The sequence below is a fragment of the Lampris incognitus genome, chromosome 7 (assembly GCF_029633865.1).
Source record: "Lampris incognitus isolate fLamInc1 chromosome 7, fLamInc1.hap2, whole genome shotgun sequence".
Classification (NCBI taxonomy): domain Eukaryota; kingdom Metazoa; phylum Chordata; class Actinopteri; order Lampriformes; family Lampridae; genus Lampris; species Lampris incognitus.
In genome coordinates, this window is record NC_079217.1 from 27,285,753 (window position 1) to 27,310,594 (window position 24,842).

General features: G+C 42.2%; 2 protein-coding genes across 2 annotated transcripts in view; both read right to left on the reverse strand.

Annotated features, from left to right (window-relative positions):
* Positions 1-4,124, reverse strand: part of mettl16 (methyltransferase 16, N6-methyladenosine) — a 44,323-nt gene extending 40,199 nt beyond the window's left edge. Inside the window, exons 1-2 of the mRNA XM_056283886.1 lie at positions 4,008-4,124; positions 3,419-3,556 (exon numbers count right to left, since the gene is read on the reverse strand). Coding sequence (XP_056139861.1) covers positions 3,419-3,546 — 128 coding nt within the window. The 5' untranslated portion in view covers positions 3,547-3,556; positions 4,008-4,124. The remainder of the gene's footprint in view (positions 1-3,418; positions 3,557-4,007) is intronic.
* Positions 4,125-4,910: 786 nt separating this feature from the next.
* pafah1b1a (platelet-activating factor acetylhydrolase 1b, regulatory subunit 1a) overlaps positions 4,911-24,842 on the reverse strand; it is a 97,352-nt gene continuing 77,420 nt past the window's right edge. The window contains exons 6-11 of the mRNA XM_056283322.1: positions 19,298-19,466; positions 13,576-13,678; positions 13,222-13,450; positions 9,639-9,740; positions 9,298-9,454; positions 4,911-8,472 (exon numbers count right to left, since the gene is read on the reverse strand). Coding sequence (XP_056139297.1) covers positions 8,399-8,472; positions 9,298-9,454; positions 9,639-9,740; positions 13,222-13,450; positions 13,576-13,678; positions 19,298-19,466 — 834 coding nt within the window. The 3' untranslated portion in view covers positions 4,911-8,398. The remainder of the gene's footprint in view (positions 8,473-9,297; positions 9,455-9,638; positions 9,741-13,221; positions 13,451-13,575; positions 13,679-19,297; positions 19,467-24,842) is intronic.

A 24,842-nucleotide genomic window follows, 5' to 3' on the forward strand; every position in this document is an offset into this window, starting at 1 on the left:
GAGAGAGCTGGCTGATATGATGGAAAGAAGAAAGGTAGGCATACGGTGTGTGCAAGAGACCAGGTGGAAGGGGAGTAAGGCCAGGAGCATAGGAGGTGGTTTCAAACTCTTCTACCATGGTGCGAATGGGAGGAGAAATGGGGCAGGGGTGATTCTGAAGGAAAAGTATGTCAAGAGTGTGCTGGAGGTGAAGAGAGTGTCAGACAGAGTGATGAGTATGAAGCTGGAAATCGAAGGTGTATTGATGAATGTTATCAGTACATATGCCTCGCAAGTTGGGTGTAAGATGGAAGCGAAAGAAGAATTCTGGAGTAAGTTCGATGAAGTGGTGGAGAGGGTACCCAAGGAGGAGAGAGTGGGGACTGGAGCAGACTTCAATGGGCATGTTGGTGAAGGGAACAGAGGTGATGAAGAGGTGATAGGTAGGTATGGTGTCAAGGAGAGAAATGTGGAAGGACAGATGGTGATGGATTTTGCGAAAAGGATGGAAATGGCTGTGGTGAATACATATTTCAAGAAGAGGGAGGAACACAGGGTGACATACAAGAGTGGAGGAAAGTGCACACAGGTGGACTATATCTTATGTAGAAGGCGCGATCTGAAAGGGATTGGAGACTGCAAGGTGGTGACAGGGGAGAACGTAGCTAGGCAGCATCAGATGGTGGTCTGTAGGATGACTTTGGAGACCAAGAAGAGGAAGCAAGTGAAGGCAGAGCCGAAGATCAAATGGTGGAAGTTGAAGAAGGAAGACTTGTGTGGAGTTCAGGGAAGAGTTAAGACAGGCGCTGGGTGGTAGTGAAGACTTGCCAGATGGCTGGGCAAGCACTGCAGACACAGTGAGGGAGACAGCTAGGAAGGTACTTGGTGTGTCATCAGCACAGAGGAAGGAAGACAAGGAGACTTGGTGTTGGAATGAGGAAGTACAGCAAAGTACACAGAGGGAGAGGTTGGCAAAGAAGAAGTGGGATAGTCAGAGAGATGAAGAAAGTAGACAGGAGCACAAGGAGATGCAGTGTAAAGCGAAGAGAGAGGTGGCAAAGGCAAAGGAAAAAGCGTATGTTGTATGACAGGTTAGACACTAAGGAAGGAGAAAAGGACTTGTACCAATTGGCTAGACAGAGGGACTGAGCTGGGAAGGATGTGCAGCAGGTTAGAGCGATCAAGGATAAAGATGGAAATGTGCTGACAAGCGAGGAAAGTGTGCTGAGAAGGTGGAAGGAGTACTTTGAGGGGCTGATGAATGAAGAAAATGAGAGAGAGAGAAGGTTGGATGATGTGGGGAGAGTGAATCAGGAAGTGAGGTGGATTAGCAAGGATGAAGTGAGGGCAGCTATGAAGAGGATGAAGAGTGGAAAGGCAGTTGGGCCTGATGACATACCCGTGGAGGCATGGAGATGTTTAGGAGAGATGGCAGTGGAGTTTTTAAATTAGATTGTTTAAACATGGAGATGATGGAGTTACATTGTATCTTTGTAGATTTAGAGAAATTAATTAGATTGTTTAAGCATGGCCAGAAGGAGTTACATTGTGCCTTTGTAGATTTAGAGAAAGCATATGACAGGGTGCCGAGAGAGGAGGTGTGGTATTGTATGAGGAAGTCGGGAGTTGCAGAGAAGTATGTAGGAGTGGTGCAGGATATGTATGAGGGAAGTGTGACAATAGTGAGGTGTGTGGTTGGAATGATCAGCTCTGAGCCCTTTCTTGTTTGCACTGGTGATGGACAGGTTGACGGACGAGATCAGGCAGGAGTCTCCGTGGACTATGATGTTTACGGATGACATTGTGATCTGTAGCGAGTAGGGTGCAGGCTGAGAAGAGACTGGAGAGCTGGAGGTATACACTGGAGAGAAGAGGAATGAAAGTCAGGAAGAGCAAGATGGAATACCTAGGCATGAATGAGAGGGAGGACAACGGAATGGTCAGGATGCAAGGTGTAGAGGTGAAGAAGGAGTATGAGTTTAAATACTTGGAGTCAACTGTCCAAAGTAACGGGGAAGGCAGAAGATTGGTGAAGAAGAGCATGCAGGCAGGGTTGAGTGGGTGGAGAAGAGCGTCAGGAGTGATTTGCAACAGAAGGGTACCAGCAAGAGTTAAAGGGAAGGTTTACAAGATGGTTGTGAGACCAGCTATGTTATATGGTTTGGAGACAGTGGCACTGACGAAAAGACAGGAGGCAGAGCTGGCGGTGGCAGAGTTGAAGATGCTAAGATTTTAATTGGGAGTGATAAAGAAGGACAGGATTAGGAATGATTATATTAGAGGGACAGCTCAGGTTGGACGGTTTGGAGACAAAGCAAAAGAAGCAAGATTGAGATGGCTTGGACATGTGTGGAGGAGAGATGCTGGGTATATTGGGAGAAGGATGCTGAATATGGAGCTGCCAGGGAAGAGAAAAAGAAGAAGGCCAAAGAGGAGGTTTATGGATGTGGTGAGGGAGGACATGCAGGTGGCTGGTGTGACAGAGGAAGATGCAGAGGACAGGAAGAAATGGAAATGGATGATCCACTGTGGCGACCCCTAACGGGAGCAGCCGAAAGTAGTAGTAGTAGTAGTAGAATGACTTGTTGCGTAATGACTGTGGTCAAAATTACTGTTTTAAAAGTGAAGTTGTTTTCTGATAAAAGCTGCATTCAACATGGTATTACTGCATTTTACAAAACTGATATTGGGGAGATAGCCACAGCTACTTTTAAAGCATTTTCAATCAGCCTCCTGATCAACAGGCAGCATTAGATCTTACAGCAAATAAAATCTGACACATGTAGACAGACCTCTTTCTGTTCTTTTGCATTTAACGTATTTGTTTCCAAAACTGATTCGCATTAATCGTCTTATGGATTGTGTATCTCACTGGTGCCATATCCCATCACCACGAACTGCCACAAAGAATCTATTGGACACACATACTGCCTCATAATTGGACTTATCTTCCCTGAAAGGAAAGATAGGGATCTGTACAGGACTCTAACGTAGACTTGAACTTGCACGTCAAAAACATGTTCCAAACAGCAGAAAGTGAGGCATTTAATCAGTCTCTGCATTTCTGGTAACAATTCAACATCTTTATCTAACAATATCCAATTCATCACTTCGGAAAGATTAAACTTTCATATCACAGCATCTGGCCCTCGGGTTGGCCTGGTGGCCTGTCCAGGGTGTCTCCCCGCCTGCCGCCCAATGACTGCTGGGATAGGCTCCAGCATCCCCGCGACCCAGAGAGCAGGATAAGTGGTTTGGATAATGAATGGATCACCGCATCTGCCCCTGCAATACTTTGATGGGCCTTAGGGTGAACCATGCTTGCTTCGTCGGATTTAACTTTTCATTTAGGTGTTTGAGGAAAAAATTGGACTGGTTTGTGAGTAAAAAAAAGAAAAGGAAAAACATTTATACACACTGCACAGTCTAAATTACTTACGTGGGCCGGCCAGTGAGACTAGTGTGTACATGCTGTTGGAAGTCTGGATACTTGGACGCCAAGTGGGCGAAGTCTGGGGGCTTGTCTTTGTAACGGTTCCGGGGATGCATAGACTTGTTCAGAGCCATACTTCCTGCACTTAAGAAGGACAGTTTGGAAGAATTCAGTTTGGCAAAGACGAATGACGCGGAACAACAACCGAAGACACAAACAATGACAACTGCTGCGCATCTTAAAAATCAATCAACAGGATAAAAATACGATATCCACATGACGCGCATTATTGCGCATTTAATCTACCCATTGTGAACGTGTGCAACTTTTTCCGAAGTCCTGGTAACGTTGTAAAAGCAGTGCATCGTCTGTAAAACTACAACAAAAGGACAAATTTCACTTGGTTGAATTACGTTTAGTGACTCTAACCAACATCTTTTTTCATGTAAAGGAGTGAATTTCGCTTTCGACTGAACTCGGTTACACAGATTAGCTGGCTAGATCCATTGCTATTGGTTTTCCGCAGCGTTATACCGAACAAAGAGCTAAGGCTATTTACGTAAATTTAGTGGTTGCAATTTTTAAGCCTGCCTACCTTTAAGGGAGTTATTCTTGCTGTGAATGAAGCCGGACTTCACATAAAATCAACTGGGGCAGAGGCACACGTTGTTGAAACGCGTCTCATTTTGCAACCGCTTCTGAGACCGTGACGTCACTACCGTGCGACGAAGCTTATCACGTCACGTCACGTCACGTCACGTCGCACGCTACATGCATGTGTCCCATTATTATTACATCCATAATATGTCCAGATGAATCCCCCCCCCCCAAATTGTACTTGGCCAATTACTCTTCACACCCGCAGACACGGCCAATTGTGTCTGTAGAGACGCCCGATCAAGCCGGAGGTAACACGGGGATTCGAACCGCATACCCCCGTGCTAGTAGGCAACGGAATAGAGCGCTACGCTACCCGGACGCTTTCTATCCAGATGAACTGATTCAACTTCCTGTGGCTCACTGACTTTGCTAAAGCTCGTACCACCGTCAAGCCCGAAGGCATTCAATTTACAAGCAGTTGGGAGTTGTGAAACACACACTGCACAGAAAACATTCATTTGCAAAGCTAGGGTTGCCAACCGTTCCTTAAAATAAGGAATCGTTCCTTATTTTATATATATATATACACACACACATATCTATATATATATACATACACACACACACATATATATATGTATAGCGTTTTTTTCCCCCTAAACAGTCAATGGTGTGAGTGCTCGACTAATGAGGAGCGGAATATCAACACGGATCTTTTTTCCTGTATCCGTGTTGATATATGTGCGTGTGTGGTGTCAGGCACATTATATTTGTTATGTCCGCGCCTTCCCGTCCATCCAACCCCCGTCCCTTGTCCCCTGTTCCTTATTTCCATTTCAAGGAGTTGGCAACCCTATGCAAAGCCAACCCCCAAAATAACCAGAACCACACGTTAAGATTTTTTTCTTTTATTATGTCGCAAACAATAATGACATCCAGATATATTGTTAACAATTTGCTTTGTGAAGAGTGAGACCATGGAAGCAAAAGAAGTACTCCTGTTCGAGCTTGTGAAGTCTGAAGCCCTCAATCTATTCACAAGGTAGATTACAGTAGACAGGTGGATTTGAGGCTGGCAGAAAGACAAGCAGACAGTGCAAATTTGTCTGTTAGTCCCTTCAAACACCAAGCCAGTGCAGCATAGGGATTGCTTGGGACCTGCGAATGGCAAAAGGGAATCATTTTACAGGCCACGTTACATATGCTGAATTGTTGCTCATTCACTCTTAAAAGCAACAGCACATTATCCTTAAGGATTTATCAAACCAAGTTAATCATTGAAATCAGGAAAAGGGTGGCTGTTCTTAAACCATAGGCAATGTTGATCTCAATTGTCTGGTGTGGTTTAGAATATGAATATGATATTCTAACCTTAAAATCAGCCAATTACAAAGGGATTTTCAAGGTCCAGTAAGTCTTGAAAAGAAGAGACAAAGTCTGAATTCTCAAGCTAAGGATTGTACTAAGAACTCTTAATTTTTGGCTTCAGCTAAAACATTTAACACCTTGGCATTTGTAATGGCCATGCCAATTTGTACTACAAAGTACTGGTAAAAGGAAAAATAGAATCAGTGGCAATTTTCCACCCAACATCTTTGATTTGGAAATGATGACAGAACATAACTTGTAGAAAACAGACCTTTGTACAAGGAGGGTGGGGCACTAAAGGGAGACATTAGTGGTATTCCCTGAAGGAGCGGGGATCTCCTTTGGAACATCCGAGTCTGCCACAATCCCTTCGCATTTTACAGTAGAAGGAGGCAGCTCATCTGTAGGTCTGACCTCCTTCATATAGCATCACATACACAAACAAAACCAGTCTTTCCACAACCACATAACAGAGTCGTTTGCGGTCATCAAGCCAGCTGATCTGCCTGGTAGGGAGTCTGTCTGGTGTCCTTGAAAAACAACACAACTGGCATAGTACATAATGTATGTAGAGACACCTGCCTCCAGGAACCGGCAGCATCTCTACCTGAAATACCTGCCAATCTGGCCAACTAGTGTTTAGCCTAGGCTCTTTAGGCTCTTGCTCATTGCGTTTTGCATCAGAAAAATATTTTTTTTCCCACACTGACAATGTTTGTATTGACCAGTTGGTCCCACCAGACAGCTCTGCCTCTGGTTCAGGTTTACATGCAGCAGTGCTGGATCACCAGGTCACATTAGGCTTACACTAGCCAGACGATGCGCCACAAGTAGCTACACCCAGTACACACAGGAACAGAGAAAACTTGGCAAAAAAGCTTGATAATAAGATCAGTTAAGCAGTGGCATTCTTTATAAACAAAGAATGGAATTGGAATGAAAAGGCTAATGAAAAAAATGATCTCTTTATGCATTGATTAGTAGATTAATTTTTTTTAGCTTATTTCTTTGGTCTTTGACAAGACCAAAGCTCTAGTATGAGCAGGAATATGAAAGATAAACACATCATCTTGCCTTCTTCAGTTAGAAACAAGATGTGATGTTTTTCTTTTCTGGAGAATGGAATGGTTGGTGTCCAGTAAAAACCGGGTAAGCAAATTTCCTTCTCTCAAAAATTTCCTTGTTTTATGATAAAAATAAAAGCGAGAAACCCACTCAGGAGACATTTATACTTGAGCTGATCTGAGGTGTTTGCCTGTAGAGCGTGTCACCACTTAGGCCTTAGCATCCTCCTGAGCCAAGACCCTCTGTTGTCAAAAACCAAAGCCCCAGTTTAACGGTGAACAGCTCTTCACAGTGCAGCAAACATCACTATCAAACCCCTCTACATAGAGCAACATCTGCACAGACCACATAACATAGCATGTCTGCAGCTAGCATTTTTTCACTATTCAATCCTCATTGAGTTCATTCTCTGGGGCGATATTACAGATTTTGTCAATTCAAATACTAACAAGCTAATTTCGCTCTTCATATAACAAAAACCTGCTATGTTGTCAAAAACCATCTTTATACTATGCACAGCACTTTCCCCTCAGTAATCAAATATTTGCACATACCAGAAATAAAACCAAGGGGTCAACTCTGACTCCTTGTCAAGACTTCCTTTTTGACTGGCATATGTAACACAAGGCTAAGACTTGCCCATCCTTGCATTTGTAGGTTAACAGAGGTGCCATGGGACTCCTGAGCACCTATGGCTTCATATAATTCTTGCAGTAAACACAGCTAAGCAGAAAGCAGAAGTTGATCAGTCAAGGAACAAGAAAGGAAGAGATGATTCAGTTCAATGGATATCAGCAAGATCTGCGACATTATAGTGCAGCATCTCACAAACAGGAACACATCTAAGGTCTTTATCAAGTGCTAGAGATTAAGAGACGTAATCCTTGGAGTCATTCAAGGCTCAGGTGCTACTGAAATCCATGTTTACTCAATGACAACAGCCTAACGGATAAAGGGGCAGTACTTGCGGTAGCAGAAACTTGTATTTGTGTCCCAACTGAAATTAAACATACAAGCTCACTAGACTGATGTCCCCAGTATAGTTTAGCATGGCTATTCATAAAGTTAGTGAAGAACATTTTTTTAGACTCCTTGAATACGAAGCAGGATTTATCAATAGGATGATCTATCTAAAGCCTATCAGGGATTTCCTGCCCTTATACGATCCACCACTTGATAAGAGCTCAAAGTTGTTTTTCAACCCCACAGGACCAAAGACAACAGACTGACACATTCATATATGCAGCCATTGATATATATGTGATTCCAAATGAAGAGAAATGGTATGCACATTGAGAAGTGATGTTACAAAGCTACTGATTATTCCATTAACAAAGCCCAACAAAAGGTCTTATCTCACGCAAGGGATTACAGTTTTCCATTTTCTTGCCTCTCCCCTCTCAGAAGTTCACCAAGCTAGGCACCAACAGACTACAACAGTGAAAGAAGAGGAAAAATAACAAAAGAGAAAAAAAAACTAAATAAAAAAATAGACAGACAAATATAAATCTTACACATAAAGAACGACACTGTCATTTCTTAAATTATCAGTTTTTAGTGCCCTACATTTTACACCCAGTCAAAAACATCTGCCTTCGGTCAGTAAGGCTGCATGACAGACGGCCAGCCCCGTGTTAAACCTATGGTACTTCTAGACAACGTTATGTAAATTTACAGTATACAATTTTGGATTACCATGCAAGAATACTTTTTTGTGTAACATTTAATAGCTCGATCTACATCCAGGAATAATTTACATAGAAGGACAATAGTTATTGGACCAGAGAGCAACGGGTAAAGAACCATGTTGTGTGAGTGCAGCCAGAGGAGATAAAGATTGGTGGGTGGGGTTTTGGAGAAGGTGGAATGAGAAGGGAGGGAAGGGGTAGGCTGGTGGGATCCAAAATAGCAAGTGTATAATTGGGATGGTGGTCTGATCTTCCAAGGTCCAAATCAGCGGCACTCCCACACTTTTACTGTTTGATCTACACTCCCAGTCACCACGTAGGGTGCAGCCTTGTGGAAATCTAAGGGAAAAAAACAAGATAGCACAAAGCATTAAAAAAGGAAAATAGGTTATATTTTCATTAAGATAAAAGATTCAAAACAACCGTTCCTCATAATTAAGATTATTAGTCATCAATTTATATTATAAATCAATTTGGAAATCCAAGATGCCCAAGCTGACCTAATAGTTTCATTCTGAGAGGTTCATGAGAGTGAGACAAAGCCTTTGATACTATAGATAGATGCACACTACTACACATGAGGGGGAGGCAAAGGAAGAAGAGGAAAAAAAAACAAAAAACAAAACAAAACAAACAACAAAACAAAAGACCAAAAGAGGTGCTTTGTCTTTTCCACAAAGCTTCTGAAATCATCGCATCAATAGCTTAAAGCGATACCCTCTCTCTGGTTGAGTCTGGATTTAAGAGGACCAGGCTTCAAAGAGCTTGCCAAGACGACCTGGCTGTAGAGCTAGGAAGGCTTCTCAGGAGAGTTTCCAAGCTCTGATCCAGTAAAAAGACCAAGTTTTGATTAAGGGGGAGATGGGAAAATCCTGGAGCGTTTATCTACCTCTTAAACCCCAGCTGCCAGCAAACCCCAGGACACAGAACAAACTGCCATTGGAGATGCTTGGGCTCCTTCACACTAAAAACATTCAACTGCTCTTTTAAGCAGCTTTGTGTAACCTCTGCTCTGCCGAGAGGAAGTTCTGGTAAGATCCACCTGAGGCTGGAAAAGGAATAGCGATCTTCCTGATACACCTCAAGAGACCAAGCAGTAAAACAAAGGAAAGGCTGGAGCCGTTTTCCAAGACTGCTGAAGAGTTAGGTTGAGGAGCTTCTTACCCAGAGAGGTAACAAAATGTTCATGGGCACACAGGGTCTTCATGCAGCGCTTATTCTTGTAGTCCCAGATCCTTAGAGTCTTGTCATCTGCACAAGTCACAATGAACTTGCCTCCAGGGTGGACTAGCACCCCGCGAACCCAGTTGTCATGGCCAACCTATAGAAACATGTGTTTTATAAAAGCCATAGTTAAAGTAAACAAACAAAAATAAATAAAATAAAATTCAATTATTTTACAAAACTAAAATTGCTTAAAATCTTGGTTGTTAGATTACTAGCACTAGGTTAAACAAATGCAGTTGACCAGTTGAGATGAATGTAATGTCTTTTTAGTGACTCACCAGAGTCATAAGGCACATGCCAATACTGACATCCCACATCTTGATGGTTTTGTCTCGAGATCCAGACAGCAGGAAGGGGCCAGGCTTGCCACTTTTCTTGGTCTGGTGAAACAGTTAATTATAACATACAGTTAACTCAACTTAAAATTGGTAATGACACAAGACCAGTTCAACTGTGTCTGCCCATGTAGTTTGATGCATTTTCCTTTGATATACCACACATTACCAGAAGCAAATTAGACAACAAACAGAATACTACTTTCCACATCAGGAGAAGGGCTACATTTTAGATGTGCAACTGTATGTTGCTTTGAATGGAGGGTTTGCTAATAAATGGCACCAGACAACTGATTTGTAAACATGCTACTGAAAAACTATACAGGCTTGTTCTGACAACCTGGGTTTATCAATAATCCTCTCTGTTTAAGTATCCTTGATCAATACTCTGAATTCAAATCAACTCTAAAAGGGGTGCTGGTCTGTGGCTGACCTTGTACTCTGACTTCCCTGGAGGGGGCAATAACAAAATTTCCCTACAGGGATCAATAAAAATATATCTATTGATTTAAATAGACAGGCTTCAGATCCATAAAATAAATCATAAGTATTCATTTGTAAGCACTCAAAGGATTGGTTCATGTTTTTGAATCCAGACCTCACTGATACATTGTTGGAGATCATTTAGAATCGTACAGACAAAAACTGCATCGATTGCTTCATTTTGAGAAGCTTACTACTTTGCTGAATCTTCTAAATGGGCTTCAACACAGCCCAACGGGGCAAATGTTTACGCATTCAAAAATCATATATATGTTGTTTGTTTTTTTAATCAATTTCATGCTTCTATTCAAAATATGTTTTGATTTTATGCTGTGTACTCTGAATGACTGTGATGCATGGACAAACTAAAAGCACATAAAATGCTTCTTCCTCATGGGCATTGAGATTTAAAAAGTGCTTTTGTCTAGAAAATAACTAATTTTTTCTTGGGGAATGAGCAAAGTATCCTCCTATCCACAGTGTGGTTTTGTGTATAAACACACCGGTAACTTAAGTCATTACACGCCTAATAATTGCGTCTGCATCAGGGAAGAACAGGTTCAGACAACAGTGGAAGACACCTGCAAGCACTGAAGAGTAGTATTTCTAAATGAGTTGCATTTGGTTGCAAACTGTGACCATATAATTGTTGTCAGCAGAAATCCAGAAATCAGTCTGCCTGAACTTGCTCAGCTAAATGAAGAGCAAATTATCATAATTTCCGCACCCAAAAGAAGCCAGGGCTGTGCACACACCACTTTTAATCCAGCTGGCCATAAACTGAAGATCATTTACTATTTGTAAAGCCCTTTGGGATTGCCTTGTGATTTTGGGCTAAACAAATAAACCTGACTAGTAGTCTAATGTATGTGACTACAGCATGCAGTTATCTTTGTTGTCAATTCTCTCTGGCTTGAAATGAGTCTCACGTTGACAATTTCACCAATTCCTTGACTTGGCAATCTTATACCAGATTTGGTCAAAATATGCACAGAAATGGGGTTTAAAAATGCAAAACAAAGAAGGCTTCTGTGCAAGCGGAACATTGTCTTTAATTGTGCTGGGGGTGAGGTGTGGCTCCTGCTGTAAGGACCAGTGTTATACAGAAGAGACTAGAATTGGACATGCTCGATCACAAGGTGTGGGGAGTGAAGGGAGACTGAGCTGAGCTGACCTTAGGCCATGGCACTGCTGTTTGTGTACGTATGCGCACACGCGCGCACACACTCACTCACACGCGCGCGCGCACACACACACACACACACACACACACACACACACACACACACACACACACACACACACACACACACACACATTCATTTCATGGTATTTCACAGGCATTTACAAGTCTACTATAAGTCTCACTGGCTCTAGAAGATGTTTCTGGTAAGTCCCAATACAATGACTAGTCATTCAGTAAACGACCAGGTTCTTTATCATCCAGTAATGTAGGTTAACAATGTTTGTCAAATGGTGAACAAATGGGCAAATAAATATCATGGTGATCTGTCCAATAAATTACTGAGGACTTGCATGTTGGTCCTGTTTTCACTAAATGAAAAGCACATGAACATATCACCACTACTTAGTCACATAGGATATTCACAGCCAATCTCATCCAATTTAAAACTATGGGAATCAAGCTTTGCATGGGAATATCTTTAAGTATATCAAGCATATGAGTGATTTGAAATAGAGTAACAAAAAGACATTCATAACTAACGGTCAAGGTATGGGGTAGGGTGACTGGCCAAACTGCCTTCCCCTTGTTCCTGGCTGTTCTTGCCCTACTCATAAAGGGAAACAATCACAATGTTCAACGGTGTCTCTCTATATGTTGTAGGGATAAAAATCCATTAGCAGCCAAAATACTGAGCGGTCTTCTGTGTCTCTCTGAAACACCATCGAAACAATCCGTGAATGTGAAAGCTTACTTCCCGGTTATCCAAAGGAGTTGAATCAAGTGCAACTGGACTTGGTATATATCTGTGAAGACGTTTCGCCTCTCATCCAAGAGGCTTCCTCAGTTCGTGCCTTTCTGACTAGACGAAGTTAGTCTGACTGGCTGGTGATGAGACTCAGACACCACCTATCTCCCACGTACAATGCCGTCCTTTCATCTCTACCCAGGAGACTCAAGAAGCCTAGCCTCCAAGAACAACAGTCGGTCACTAACGGCTCCAACAACTCTCATGACCACTGAATAATGAAGTCGAAACTAACACCCCCAACAACCGTCGCTGCTGAACAAATGCAAATCAATAGCTCCGATGGCGACGGGCGCGGCTGGACATCGGAGCACAGGAGAGCCACGCAAATCAATAGCTCCGATAATGACGGGCGCAGCCAAACATCAGTACACAAAAGAGCCACTCATATCTATGGCTCTGTTAGCGACGGGCGCTGGTAAACATCGGAACACAAAGAGCCATGGACATCTATAGCTCTGACAACGACTCCAAGAGGATAAATTCTGAGTCTCATCACCAGCCAGTCAGACTAGCTTCGTTTAGTCAGAAAGGCACGAACTGAGGAAGCCTCTTGGATGAGAGGCGAAACATCTTCACGGATATATACCAAGTCCAGTTGCACTTGATTCAACTCCTTTGGATAACCATGACCTGGATGAATGCGAACATTCACAGACATTTTACTTCCCGGTCTTCCAATAGGCTGCATTGTATCAGAAAATTTGAATAACAATGCTACATAAAGCTGTACAAGATAATGTTATTTGCATCTTAACATACACCACAACCTATCAGCAAATCAGGAAATAAATTTTCACATGCATGGATTGTCAACCAGTCACATCATCAGTGGAAACCATTTTGGTGGTGTTTCAGAAACTCACTGGTCAATATTATGGCTGCTAAAGGTGTGTTATCCCTACAACATATATAATGAGATTATGTTTAAAACTGGGATTTTTTTTTTTTTAGCCTTTAACTACATTGTTAAGGTAGCACCAAAGAGGGCTCCTACTTGAGTGGAAGATGTTAAGAGTCTGGTCTAGGGGGGAGTGAAAACAGTCTTTTACCTCAGTGCCTGTGGCATCCAAAATGGTGGGGTTGGCACTCTCAGGAGCCCATGAGATGCACTCGACTACATGCTCATGTTCCCGCAGCTCAGCCTTGCACTCTTTGGAGGCCACCACCCATACACGCACTGTCTGGTCATTGGAACAGCTGGCGATCAGCGTGCCATCCTGGTTGGGTCGCACCATGCGGACCCACTCCCTGTGACCTGTAAAGGTCTTCACACAATAGCTGATGGGATGAAGAAAGGTGAGGAAGTATTAGCACTATGTTATAATTGATCCAATTACACCATACTGAAGAAACAAGTAAACAAACATGATTGTCTGGACAACATTTGAATAGATGGTACATACCCAGTTGCCACTTCCCACATCTTTATGGTTTTGTCCCTTGAGGCAGACACTATATGATCTCCGTTGGGCATGATGGCTACAGAGGAAACATTGTGGTCATGACCTGGAAAATAAAAAGAGACAAAAGCCATTGAAATTTTGGCCACAACTCATTTATAGCTTGCAGATGCTGTCTGCAATATTTTGGCTTTACAGAAGCATTTTACGATTTACAGATTAGCATGGATTGCAGAATGCTAGTGATTACAACAAAGTAAATATCTAACACCCCCAACCTCACTCCATTAGAATTAAATTAGAGTAAAATATAACACATTTAACAACAAGATTTGGTTGTCAACCAGCAACTTAACAAACAGCAATTTAGGAGAGTATAAAGTGTCAATTATTACAACATTACACAAGCAAAACAGCTTCTTTTACTCCAAACTGGACAAAGGAATCCCCCTAAAAATTTACTAACCAATTCTGTTTGTGTCTTGAGTCACCAAATCAAATTGGGGTCTGAGCTTAATTAACCAATTAAATGATGAGTAAGATAGCCAATTTGCTCAGGGTTACAAGGTGCTGAAGACGGTTAATTAACCAGACCACAAGGACGTATTTAAGCTGTTAAACATATGAGGAAAAACAGCAAGTATGTTCTAAAGGGGTGTGTGTGTGTGTGTGTGTGTGTGTGTGTGTGTGTGTGTGTGTGTGTGTGTGTGTGTAGGTGTTTGGGTGGGGTCTGCCAATGGGCACCAGCCAGCTACACGGAACTTGCTATCTAGTGGTGAAGAGGATAATTAAACTGCTGTCCAAATCGGCACTAATCTCCTCCACCAAAACAGACGGCCCGGTAAGTTGGGGGCGACAACTGGGCAGCAGGGGGATGGGGGCTGGGGGAACAGAAGGGATGAGAAACACGGGGAGAAAAGAGGAGTAGGGGAAAAAACAGAGGGGGATGAGTCACAAGCACGGGAATGAGTGAAAGCAGGGAGAAGAGTAAAGAAGGGGAGGAAGGGGGTGGGGGTTAGAATAAAACAGTGGATTCAATTTTTCAGGAGTTAAAGTGAGTGATCGGTGCATTCGGGAGTGTTTTTCTAGACAATGTAAACACACCCTGTCTGAGAAAAGTGTGCCAGCTCTCACCAACATGGTGTAAATTACACCTCCATTAAAAAAGGATAAGCAACCAGAAAAATTATCTTGCTTGCATGCTGAAAATGCAAGATTTACATGCATGTCTGGATTTACAACTCCAACATGAAACATGGATTTAAGTATGTCAGTGTTACTTGTCTGGGGGCTGGATGGGCTCGTTTATATCTTCATTCATATTCATTCATATCTGCTCTACAGGCAAGCAATTTTGTGAAATTATTGGAGCGTTTTGCAGAGCAGATATTGCAAAGCGCTTATACTTTACAAGGTTTAACCTAATAGAGATGGGGGGAGGGAAAAAAATCAATTCAGTTATGTATTGCGATTCTTTTGTGCAGTGATTCATGTATCGCCACACTGACTCCAAAATATTTTTTTAATGGATTTTTAATATAAATACGTTTGAATTCGAGGTGGTGAAACGTTTCCGTTCCTCTATAATCCTACAGGTTCACACATTGGCAGGCAGCACAGCATCCCGTGTGGTAGGAGTGAATTATTTGCTAACTTTGTTTAGAAATAACGATGATGGTGGAAGGCATACCAGAGATACGTGCTGCTTATCCTCTGTTTAAATTGAATGTATGTAAGTTCTTTGGCTTTCATAATTTAAGTGGTAAAGGGGAGTTGGGCATGAGCTATGCTGTATGCAAACTGTGTCACGCTTAATTTAAGTATTGGGGTAATATGACTAACATACAGGCCCATATTGCTTGACACCATCCTGAGATAGACAAGGCGGCGGAGAAAGCTTAACCTGTTGCTAGCAGCCAACAACGAACACTGGACACAAGTTTGAACAAGATTCCTAGCAGCTCAGATAAAGCAAAACGCATCACAACGTCAACTGCTCATTTTATATGCAAAGATCTGAGGCCATACAGTGTCATGGAAAATACAGGTTTTTGTAATATGATTTACACTTTAGAGCTAACATATGTCATACCACCAAGACGCTTTTTTTCCCCAACACAGCCCTACCCAACATCTACAACAAGGTGAAGTCACAAGTTAAGGAATCACTGAGTAAAGCTGAAAAAGTTGCTCTGAAATGTGAAGTGTGGACATCAAGGGCCACTGAGTCCTATGTGACAAAAACGGCGCACTACATTACAGACTAGAGTCGTGTACAACAGTCACATCTGCAAACATGGCAGAGCTACTTAATAATACTGTAGAGGAATGGGAAATTACCAACAAAGAGCTGGCAGTCACAGACAATGTGGCTAATATGGCTGTTGCTGCCCAGTTGTCTCCATGTTAAGTGCTATGCTTACACATTAAAAGTGGCCTTGCAACACGCACTGAAGGTGCCAGCCATGGCACGACTACTAGGATGAGTGTGATGGGTAACTGGATGCTTCCACAGAAGTGCCATAGGCCTCCATGCTTTGAAGAAAAAGCAAAAGTTACTGGACCTTCCGGAGCGCAAACTGACTAAGGACATATCCACAAGATGGAATAGCTCTTACGATATGGTCGGACATTTTCTGGGGCAACAGCCAGCAGTTATCGCTGTACTGCTTTGCCTAGACGTAAGAAAAAGCAAGAAGGAAATAAACACCTTCACCAAGTCAGACATTTCCTATTCTGAAGCGTTCGTTCAAACTCTGAAGCCAGTCAAGGTGGTAACATGTCTTATGTCAGACCAGAGTAACCCTATACTCTCTGTTATAGCCCCTCTACATGCACAGCTTTTGCAAGCCACCCAGGAAAGCCTTGGTGATGCTCTGTTTGTGAAAGCCATCAGAGACCATTCACCAAGACCTAAAGCAAAGGTATGCAGGGGAGCAGGAGATGACCACACCTAACATCGCATCAACAATTGATCCACAATTCAAAGCACTGCTGTTCCTGTCAGAGGATGAAAGGCAAGAAACATTCAAAAGAGTGATAACTGAAGATGCAGCAACAGCTCAGCAGCGTTCCCAAGTAAGGTCAATTGCAAATAAATTACAAACACATGAAATTATTTATGCTTTAGTTTAGTCAAGGAATAGGAGCCTGCTGAAGAGGAAAAGGTGCCAGAGGGTCCCCCACATCCTAAGAGAAGCTGTGCCCTGGCTGATTTATTTGGTAACACTTTGGGGGATGTCAGAAAGGCACCAATAAAGTTCCCCATTGGCAAAGAAGAGGATGAGTTAAAAAGAAAAAAGAAAAAAGGAGGCTGCTTCTTTGCCATTGTCTGAAAACCCTTTGGACTGGCAGAAAGAACATCGCTCTTGAGTACCCCTTCCTTGTTAAATTGGCCAAGCAGCACTTATATGCGCCAAGGACAAGTGTTGCTGCTGAACATGTGTTCTCAGCTGCAGGGGATATAATTACTGCCCAGAGGAGCAATCTTACCCCAGAGCATGTTGACCAGCTCTTGTTTGTGCATAAAAATTTAACTATGCCTAAACACTAGCTTGATGTATGTAGCCTATGCCATGACAGCAGCAAATGTACTTTTTTGGTTTACTTCTAATTTTAGGTTAAAATGTTATACTACTGTATTTGAAGTTATTTTGTATTGTGTAAATGATGCCCTTGGTTTTTGAGGGGGATAAAATAATGTTATAAGCAGCAGGCTACATGTAATTACTAATGTTCAATTCAGTTGTGCAGCTGTTGAATAAAGCTTTCAAGGTATAAAGCTTTAGAGGTATGAATCACCTAAAGGCAAATGTAGACTGCACCACTGTAATTTGCTGGGCAATTAGGATGGAGGGGGGTACTGCCTGAGGACTGTTTCAATGATGACATGAGGGATGGCACCTCCACATTCTCAGATAAGAAAGATAGAGATAAGCTTCTCAAAATTGGCCTCCAACAGTTTAATACTAGATGCTGTAAATTAATAAACTCCAAAGCGAGATGAATCCAAGTGCCAGTAGGAGAATATTGGGAGAGGGTGTTAAGAGAAATGAGATAGTTAACGCTGGAGCCTGTTTGGCAGAATCAGCTATGAAATCTATGAAGCTTGGATTACTATGAATTAAAGCAGATTTTACAGCTTCGCCAGGTTTGTGCAGTAGCACATCCGATAATGAACAGTGTTTTTAGCACATAAGCTAAGCTCAACCATCACATACATGTACAATTTAAAATCTGTGCTTTGACTACACCATCCACAACTTAATACAGTTCTCTCATTTTGAAAGCTCCCTTCAAATCTCAGTGGATCATGGTTACATTCCAACAAAGATCCAACCAACTCATTCATGTACCAACCAAAATGAAGACACCACGAGCATGTACATATGTACACATCGCCAGGCATATATGCCACCTGAGCCAAACAGTTGTTTTCATATCAGCAACTATCTAAGACACATTGTGGAAAATCCACCTTAGGCTAGTGATATACTTAATTTTTAACCACGCATTCACATAGACAACCAGCTGCATCGTGAACGAGGACACACCAAAGAACTAAGGATATAAATAGACAAAACACAGCACTGGGGCGTCCGGGTGGTATGGCGGTCTGTTCCGTTGCCTACCAACATGGGGATCACCGGTTCGAATCCCCGTGTTACCTCTCGCTTGGTCGGGCGTCCCTACAGACACAATTGGCCATGTCTGCAGGTGGGAAGCCGGATGTGGGTATGTTTCCTGGTCACTGCACTAGCGCCTCCTCTGGTCGGTTGGGGCGCCTGTTAGGGGAACTGGGGGGAATAGTGTGATCCTCCCACGCATTACGTCTCCCTGGCAAAACGCCTCACTGTTAGGTGAAAAGAAGCGGCTGGCGACTCCACATCAATCAATCATGTATCAGAGGAGGCATATGGAAGTCTGCAGCCCTCCCCGGATCAGCAGAGGGGGTGAAGCAGTGACCAGGACAGCTTGAAAAATAGGGTACTTGGCCAAGTACAATTGGGGGGGACGGCATCAGCACTGTACTGACCCTATATTTTTAGCCGTGTATGGACCTAACGGTCTCGGATTTATTTATTTATTTACTTTATTGACAAACATTTTTTCAAACAATACATTTTGCAAATACAACATGAGTTTCTCAGGAAATGAATCTACTTCACCGACAAAAAAAAGAAGAAAAAAAGATAGTATTTAGATCCATAAGAGAAACATGCAAAAATAGACTTGTTTCCATTTATTTTTGCAGGTTTCCATATCAACTTCTAAAATTGTACTGACCTCACACCAGGTATTCTGACAAGCATATTTGTCAGAGTGCAGCGGCAATGACACATCATACAGATGCAGGCAATTGTGGGTCTATTGTCTTGAAAACTTTCCACCATTGTTGTCACCACTGACGTGCCACTGTCCCCATACTGCCTCTACACTGCCCCTACCGTTCATGTGCATACTGCATCTTGCGGATGTGTAGCATTAATTTCTGAGGACATGTACAACCAATGCTCGAAACGGACTCAGGATACGTGAAGCAGCCATCATGTGCACACGAATGCGTTGTTAAAGTAAATCAAGTATATCTCCAGCCTTAACGTCTAATGACGAATCACTATTTTCAACTAGCCACATCTGTCTGGCACCAACTGATTTATCATCCTGTTGCAGTTGGAGAGCTGTGTCTTCATGAACCAAAATACCAAATCTTTATTCTTCTCACCATGCATGGTCCTAATACACTCAAAGCCTTGGAAGTCCCACAGTTTGATAGTCATGTCTGCAGAACAGGATGCTAGCAGTTTCCCGGTCAGGTCAAAGGAGATGTCCTGCACAGAGTCTGTGTGGCCCTTCAGTGTGCGCTCAAAATCTCCCGTCTCATAATCCCACACCTGGCAAAAGAGAAGATATGAAAGTTATATGCAAATAGAAAAGTAAATGTTAGTCAGTACCAAATGCTGATATATACCTGACCAGTGTCATTCACTCTCTCTCTCTCTCTCTCTCTCTCTCTCTCTCTCTCTCTCTCTCTCTCTCTCTCTCTCTCTCTCTCTCTCCTCTCTCTCTCTCTCTCTCTCTCTCTCTCTCTCTCTCTCTCTCTCTCTCTCTCTCTCTCACACACACACACACACACACACACACACACACACACATCAGCTGTCTCTCTCAAATTAATTCCCCTCAGGCCACAGAAATGCCCCCAAAATAAACCATCACTGCAGAAAATTCCAGCATCCCAGGATGAAAGAAAATGTTTTTTTCCACCAAAATTACAATTGTCACAAAAATGGTACACTTGGGCTAGCAATGAATTAATTGTTGGTAACCAACACTACTTGGTTAAAAAGCAGACAGAGTACAATCTAAACCTCTACATTGAGGGTTGTCTTCAATATTAATAGCACATAGCTCTGAATATATATCTGTGTGCTGCTGTTCCATACATATACAGTGAGTTCCAAGCTCCTTTATATCAAAAGAAAGCTTCTGTAGCATGTTACTTTTGTTGATACCAGTTATACAAATGTGGAGACCGATACAAACCAAGAGACAGTCTATTGCAAAGGGTATGGTGTTGACAGTGGGATTAAACTGGTAAACATCAGTAGTGTGGCTGATTCTTTCAACTGGGAGGGCTCGGTTATTCTGCTGGTTTTCAAGGAGACAGAAGGGGTTGCCACGTAGGGATAAGCCCTTCCCAGTACTTCCCTTGGGGCGGGGCGATTTTGGGCAGACGGTGACAGGAGACCCCTGCCCCACTTCCAAAATCCTTCTGCCTGATTTGGAATTTCCCTGCTGCCAAGTCTGCCTTACTCCCCTTGAACCCATTTTACTGAGCTTCACCAACTCCAGCCCTGGTGCTTTAGTAGTGGGTTACCAAGCACTATCCAACACTGGCAGCACGGTCTAAACACACTACTAAGGGCTGCTTTGTGCTCATTCAGCGTTATTTTCTGTTTTCAAAAGACAATGAGCACAAACCATCTTAAAATGTATTTTCAGAGCAAATTGGCTACATATACACTAAGAAGTTTGTTTGGACAGGGAACCACACTCCTGCACCACGAGCTAATACAGATGATATGACCATTGAAGACCTTAGGATGGGAAGCCTGTACAGGATATACTTGGGGTTTGGGGAGTGCTTCACAAAGTGCAGACTGCTACATGATAAGCAATACAAGGGTGTTTTAACCTAGAGAGGAATGGTGCTACTATATGCTTGGAATCACATGGTCTCTTCAGTAACACTATGACAAACTTATGCAGTCAGTTAATACCAGCTCACTACCACAACACAACATGGTTGGCAATTTTTCACGCATTAGCAAGTGAAGATGAAATTTGTCTCATTTCATTATTAAAGATTACATTTTTCCTGGGAAAAATGCCTAAGATCTTTGTCACTGAAAAGCATGGTGTTAATGGAAAGAAATAACATCTCTATGCCATGCTTGAGGTAACTCATATAACTGACTTCCAAGCTCCATAACCTAGTTTGAATAAACCTGGCTTTTGATTAGAATTACTGTTGCACCTACATTGAGCAAAGAAAGGGCAGACCAAGGCTGAAAGCTGTCCTCATCATTACATTCAACCATTCATAGGTCTGTCATGTTTGCAGAAAGAAAAAGAGAATAAGAGAAGAGGGCAAGGATGGGGTTAATAGAATGGCAAGACTAAGAGGGGGAAAACACAGGCTGGGTAGTGAATGATGGGGGTGGGTAGTTTGACCAAAGGAAGAACACCATGACAATTTCACCCGGCATACTAATGAGAACAGAAATAAAGGGAGGTGTTTCTAGAACTATAACACAGACATCCTCAATTGAATGTCTGAGGTGGAGAAAATCTGGTGAGATGGTGACAGAGTGAGTGCAGGAGTGGGCTGACTGCTTAAATTCAGCTCCCAGAGTTAAAGATTTAACACCACTGTTTGCGGGGAGAAAAGTAGGACACAGAGGGAGACCAGGCAAGGCCACAGAGAGAGAAGGGGAGAACAGGCATAAAGGGGGTAAGAGAGCTGGGCAGATCTGTAGATCTGGGCCTGGACCTAAGCCTGACTCCTTCTGATGGATGGATGGGTCTGACAGTCGGTGGTCATGGAGAGGCAGCCGGTGTTTGAGCAGAAGATGAAGGAAGCAGGAGGCTAGACCTGGTGTCTCTCTGAGAGAAGTCAAGGAAGAGGGAAGGCACAATAGGGAGGGGCAGCCAGGGTGTTGCCAAATAATGGAGTTACACATGTTTCTGACTGTGTCATAAAATACAGAATATAAATGACTGTGCTGAGTTTTGGCATGCTGGAGTGGGGGAAAAAAATCAGTGGTTCTGCAGAAATACCACAAGAAATATAGACTACATGATGGGCTTTGAATATAGAATCCAAGGATATTATCTTGATCACGGGAAAAGACAGAGGAAATACTGCTTTAGACCAGCATGCGTCATACAAGAAATGTTATTGCAGTGGAGCAAAACTAAAGCAAAAGGGGGTAATGAGAATGAACAAAAAATATATATAAAATAAAATAAAATAAGACAGAGCAGCAACAAACATGGGGACCAGGAAGCATAAGATGTGTTTGGTAGTTCTGCTGCCAGGCTAGAACTCAGGCTAAATGAATAGTAAGAACAGAGGCTTATTGACAAAGAAATTCTTTCTAAAAAAAAAAAACCTTCTAAGTTGTTCCTTTTCTGTTTGCTTCATGGGATGTTGTGCTTAAAGTCAGAAGACTAAGACACAGGGAAAAGGCCCCTTTTTACCGGTCATAAAACAAAAGGGGTAGGTCAAGTGAACTTTCAAGAGCTCTAAACAGGGGTCAGAACTACACCCTCATGTGACCAGGGCTACACACTAGCTCATAGTTGTCCATGTTTTGGTTCTAAATAAAATAACTGATGTAACATTTAGTGGCATAACATCTTGGGAGAAACCCTCCAAAAAATATTGTTTTAACCTCTGCCACTGACAATTGTCTTTGCATGTCTAATTAAAAAACACATTTTTAACTTTTGTTTGTCCAGTGAATGCAGACTTAGCTTACAAATTCTCTTCACAATTTTTTGCTCAAGGGTACTTAAAATGGATCGGAGACCAATTATCATTTTCCCACTAACCACACTATCCCAGAATGAGAACTCAAACCAGCGACCCTGTAGTCACAAACCAGCGATCCTGTAGTTACAAACCCCCTTTAATCTCTAGACTACTGCCAACCCCAACAACATACTGAAAAACTGAAAAATGTGTAACTATAAACTCAATATTAGGGATCAAAGGGGTTAACTAACTAGTTGTTTAAATATTTTGAAAGTTCTAAACAGTATTAAATATACCAGTCAGTAAAAGGAAAATAAATTTCGAAATTAATATATGAGTTACAATGAAAGTTGTGACTTATACAACTGTCAATTATGATAAAATACTAAACATCTTTTTAAGCATTCTAATTTCAAGAAATCTGACCTTAAGATTCTTATACTTGTGTAAGATATGAATTAAGAAAATCCATGAGCAGGAGGCTGAAACAGAATGTGACAAGTCAGTTGTGAGCCAGAATTCCTTATGGGATCTCAAACAGCACAGTGCCGGGGAAGCATGACAAGAAACAGTCTTTTTTTCTGTCTGTAATTAACCCTAAATACACAGTAGGTTATCCAAATAAGAACTATCTCAGCTGAACAGGGATGCAAACACATGTATGGTAAAAAAAAGAGAGCTACCCGAAGTAAAAAGATGCGACAGCGTAATATCATATAATCATGTGACGAAAGCCTGTGTTGTATGAGTAAATACATAGGAAATTCTATTTAATATACCCAGATCAATTAGAGACAGAAAGATGCCAAGTAGTAAATTGAGTTTTTTATTTTCAGGATTAATTTACCAGTCAATTTACCAGTCAATCTTCGTTCCAACCCTCACCTATTAATTGATTATGCATTTGACATAATAATACTGATTGTATTATTATGTCAAACTTTAGTGATGATTTTATAAAAAACAGCAGCAGAAAACCAGAACATCCGAATGCAGGATGAGCAACTGAGTGGAGCACATACACCAAAACCCATCTAAAGTACATCAGTTTGGTCGCTTTATTTTTTGGGACTAGTTTGTTAACTGGATACATAATCGTCATTTAAACAGTATCAATAATAAATGAAATGCCCATCCTCATGCGCATTGCAGATCCCAAGTGTTACGGGTTTTGTGATACCTGGACTTCCACAGAAACATGATTCCACCCCCCCACCCACACGCACACACATTTTTTCCTGGGGCAGTCACTTATGAAATGAAACTGAGTTCCCCATACATGAACACCTATTAGACAAGTTAGATTGACTGAACAGCAATCCAGCCAATCACAGCCATTTGACCAACCCGCCAGGCCAGGGAAGCGTAAAGAGTTGAAGAATGGTGAAGTTATGTGTGTGCATTCAGAAACGGTGCTTACGCCACTCGCTGCTGGGCTGTGATAACAGATTAGGGAATTGAGAGGTGCGAAACGGTTATTAAACTAGTTAGTGATGTAGTTTTCTTTTGTAACTTTGTCTTGTTATGTGACGTGTCAGCTAACATTACTCACTTAAACATAAAACGACTAACTAGCCAGCTACCTCAATCATTCCAAATGCAAGCCAGGTGGCAAACAAACTTAATGCAAGCCAATGGTAGCTGAACTTATTTCGCTAGATAGCGAGTTCAAGTCTGAATGCCCCCCCCCCCCCTCTTTTGGAGACATCTCTTGTACCCTTGGTTTACAATGTCTGTCTCAGCAAGTTGCTAATTAATAGGCTAGCAGTCTATAGCAGATCAAGCTTGATAGCATGTGCTAAATTTAATGATAGTTTGCTAGTGACATCCAATGAGTTTGTCATTGTTCAACATTCTCATTGTTCTTGTTATGCAAGATATGAGGAAATGCACAAAAGGAAAAGGTGGATGAAGATTGGCTCCTTTTTCAAGTCAAGTAGTCATGTAAGTGGAGATATAGTGAGATGGGCTTGCTAGGTCTTTGCTTTGGAAGGAAACAGGAGGCTAATAATGCTTAATACTATGGTACGTGAATGCTGGTGAAGTATGTTTGGGAGAAGGGGCGTGGTGCTACAACGCACATTTTGAATGCAATATTATTTGCATATGGTGGTGAAGAAAACGTACAAATGCATGGCATTCGTTTTGATTTGGCATTTTTTTGGAGACTGGAAGGGGGGCCAGAGGCAGGGGATTGCGATGCTCAGGTCCCATGCCCCTAGACCCC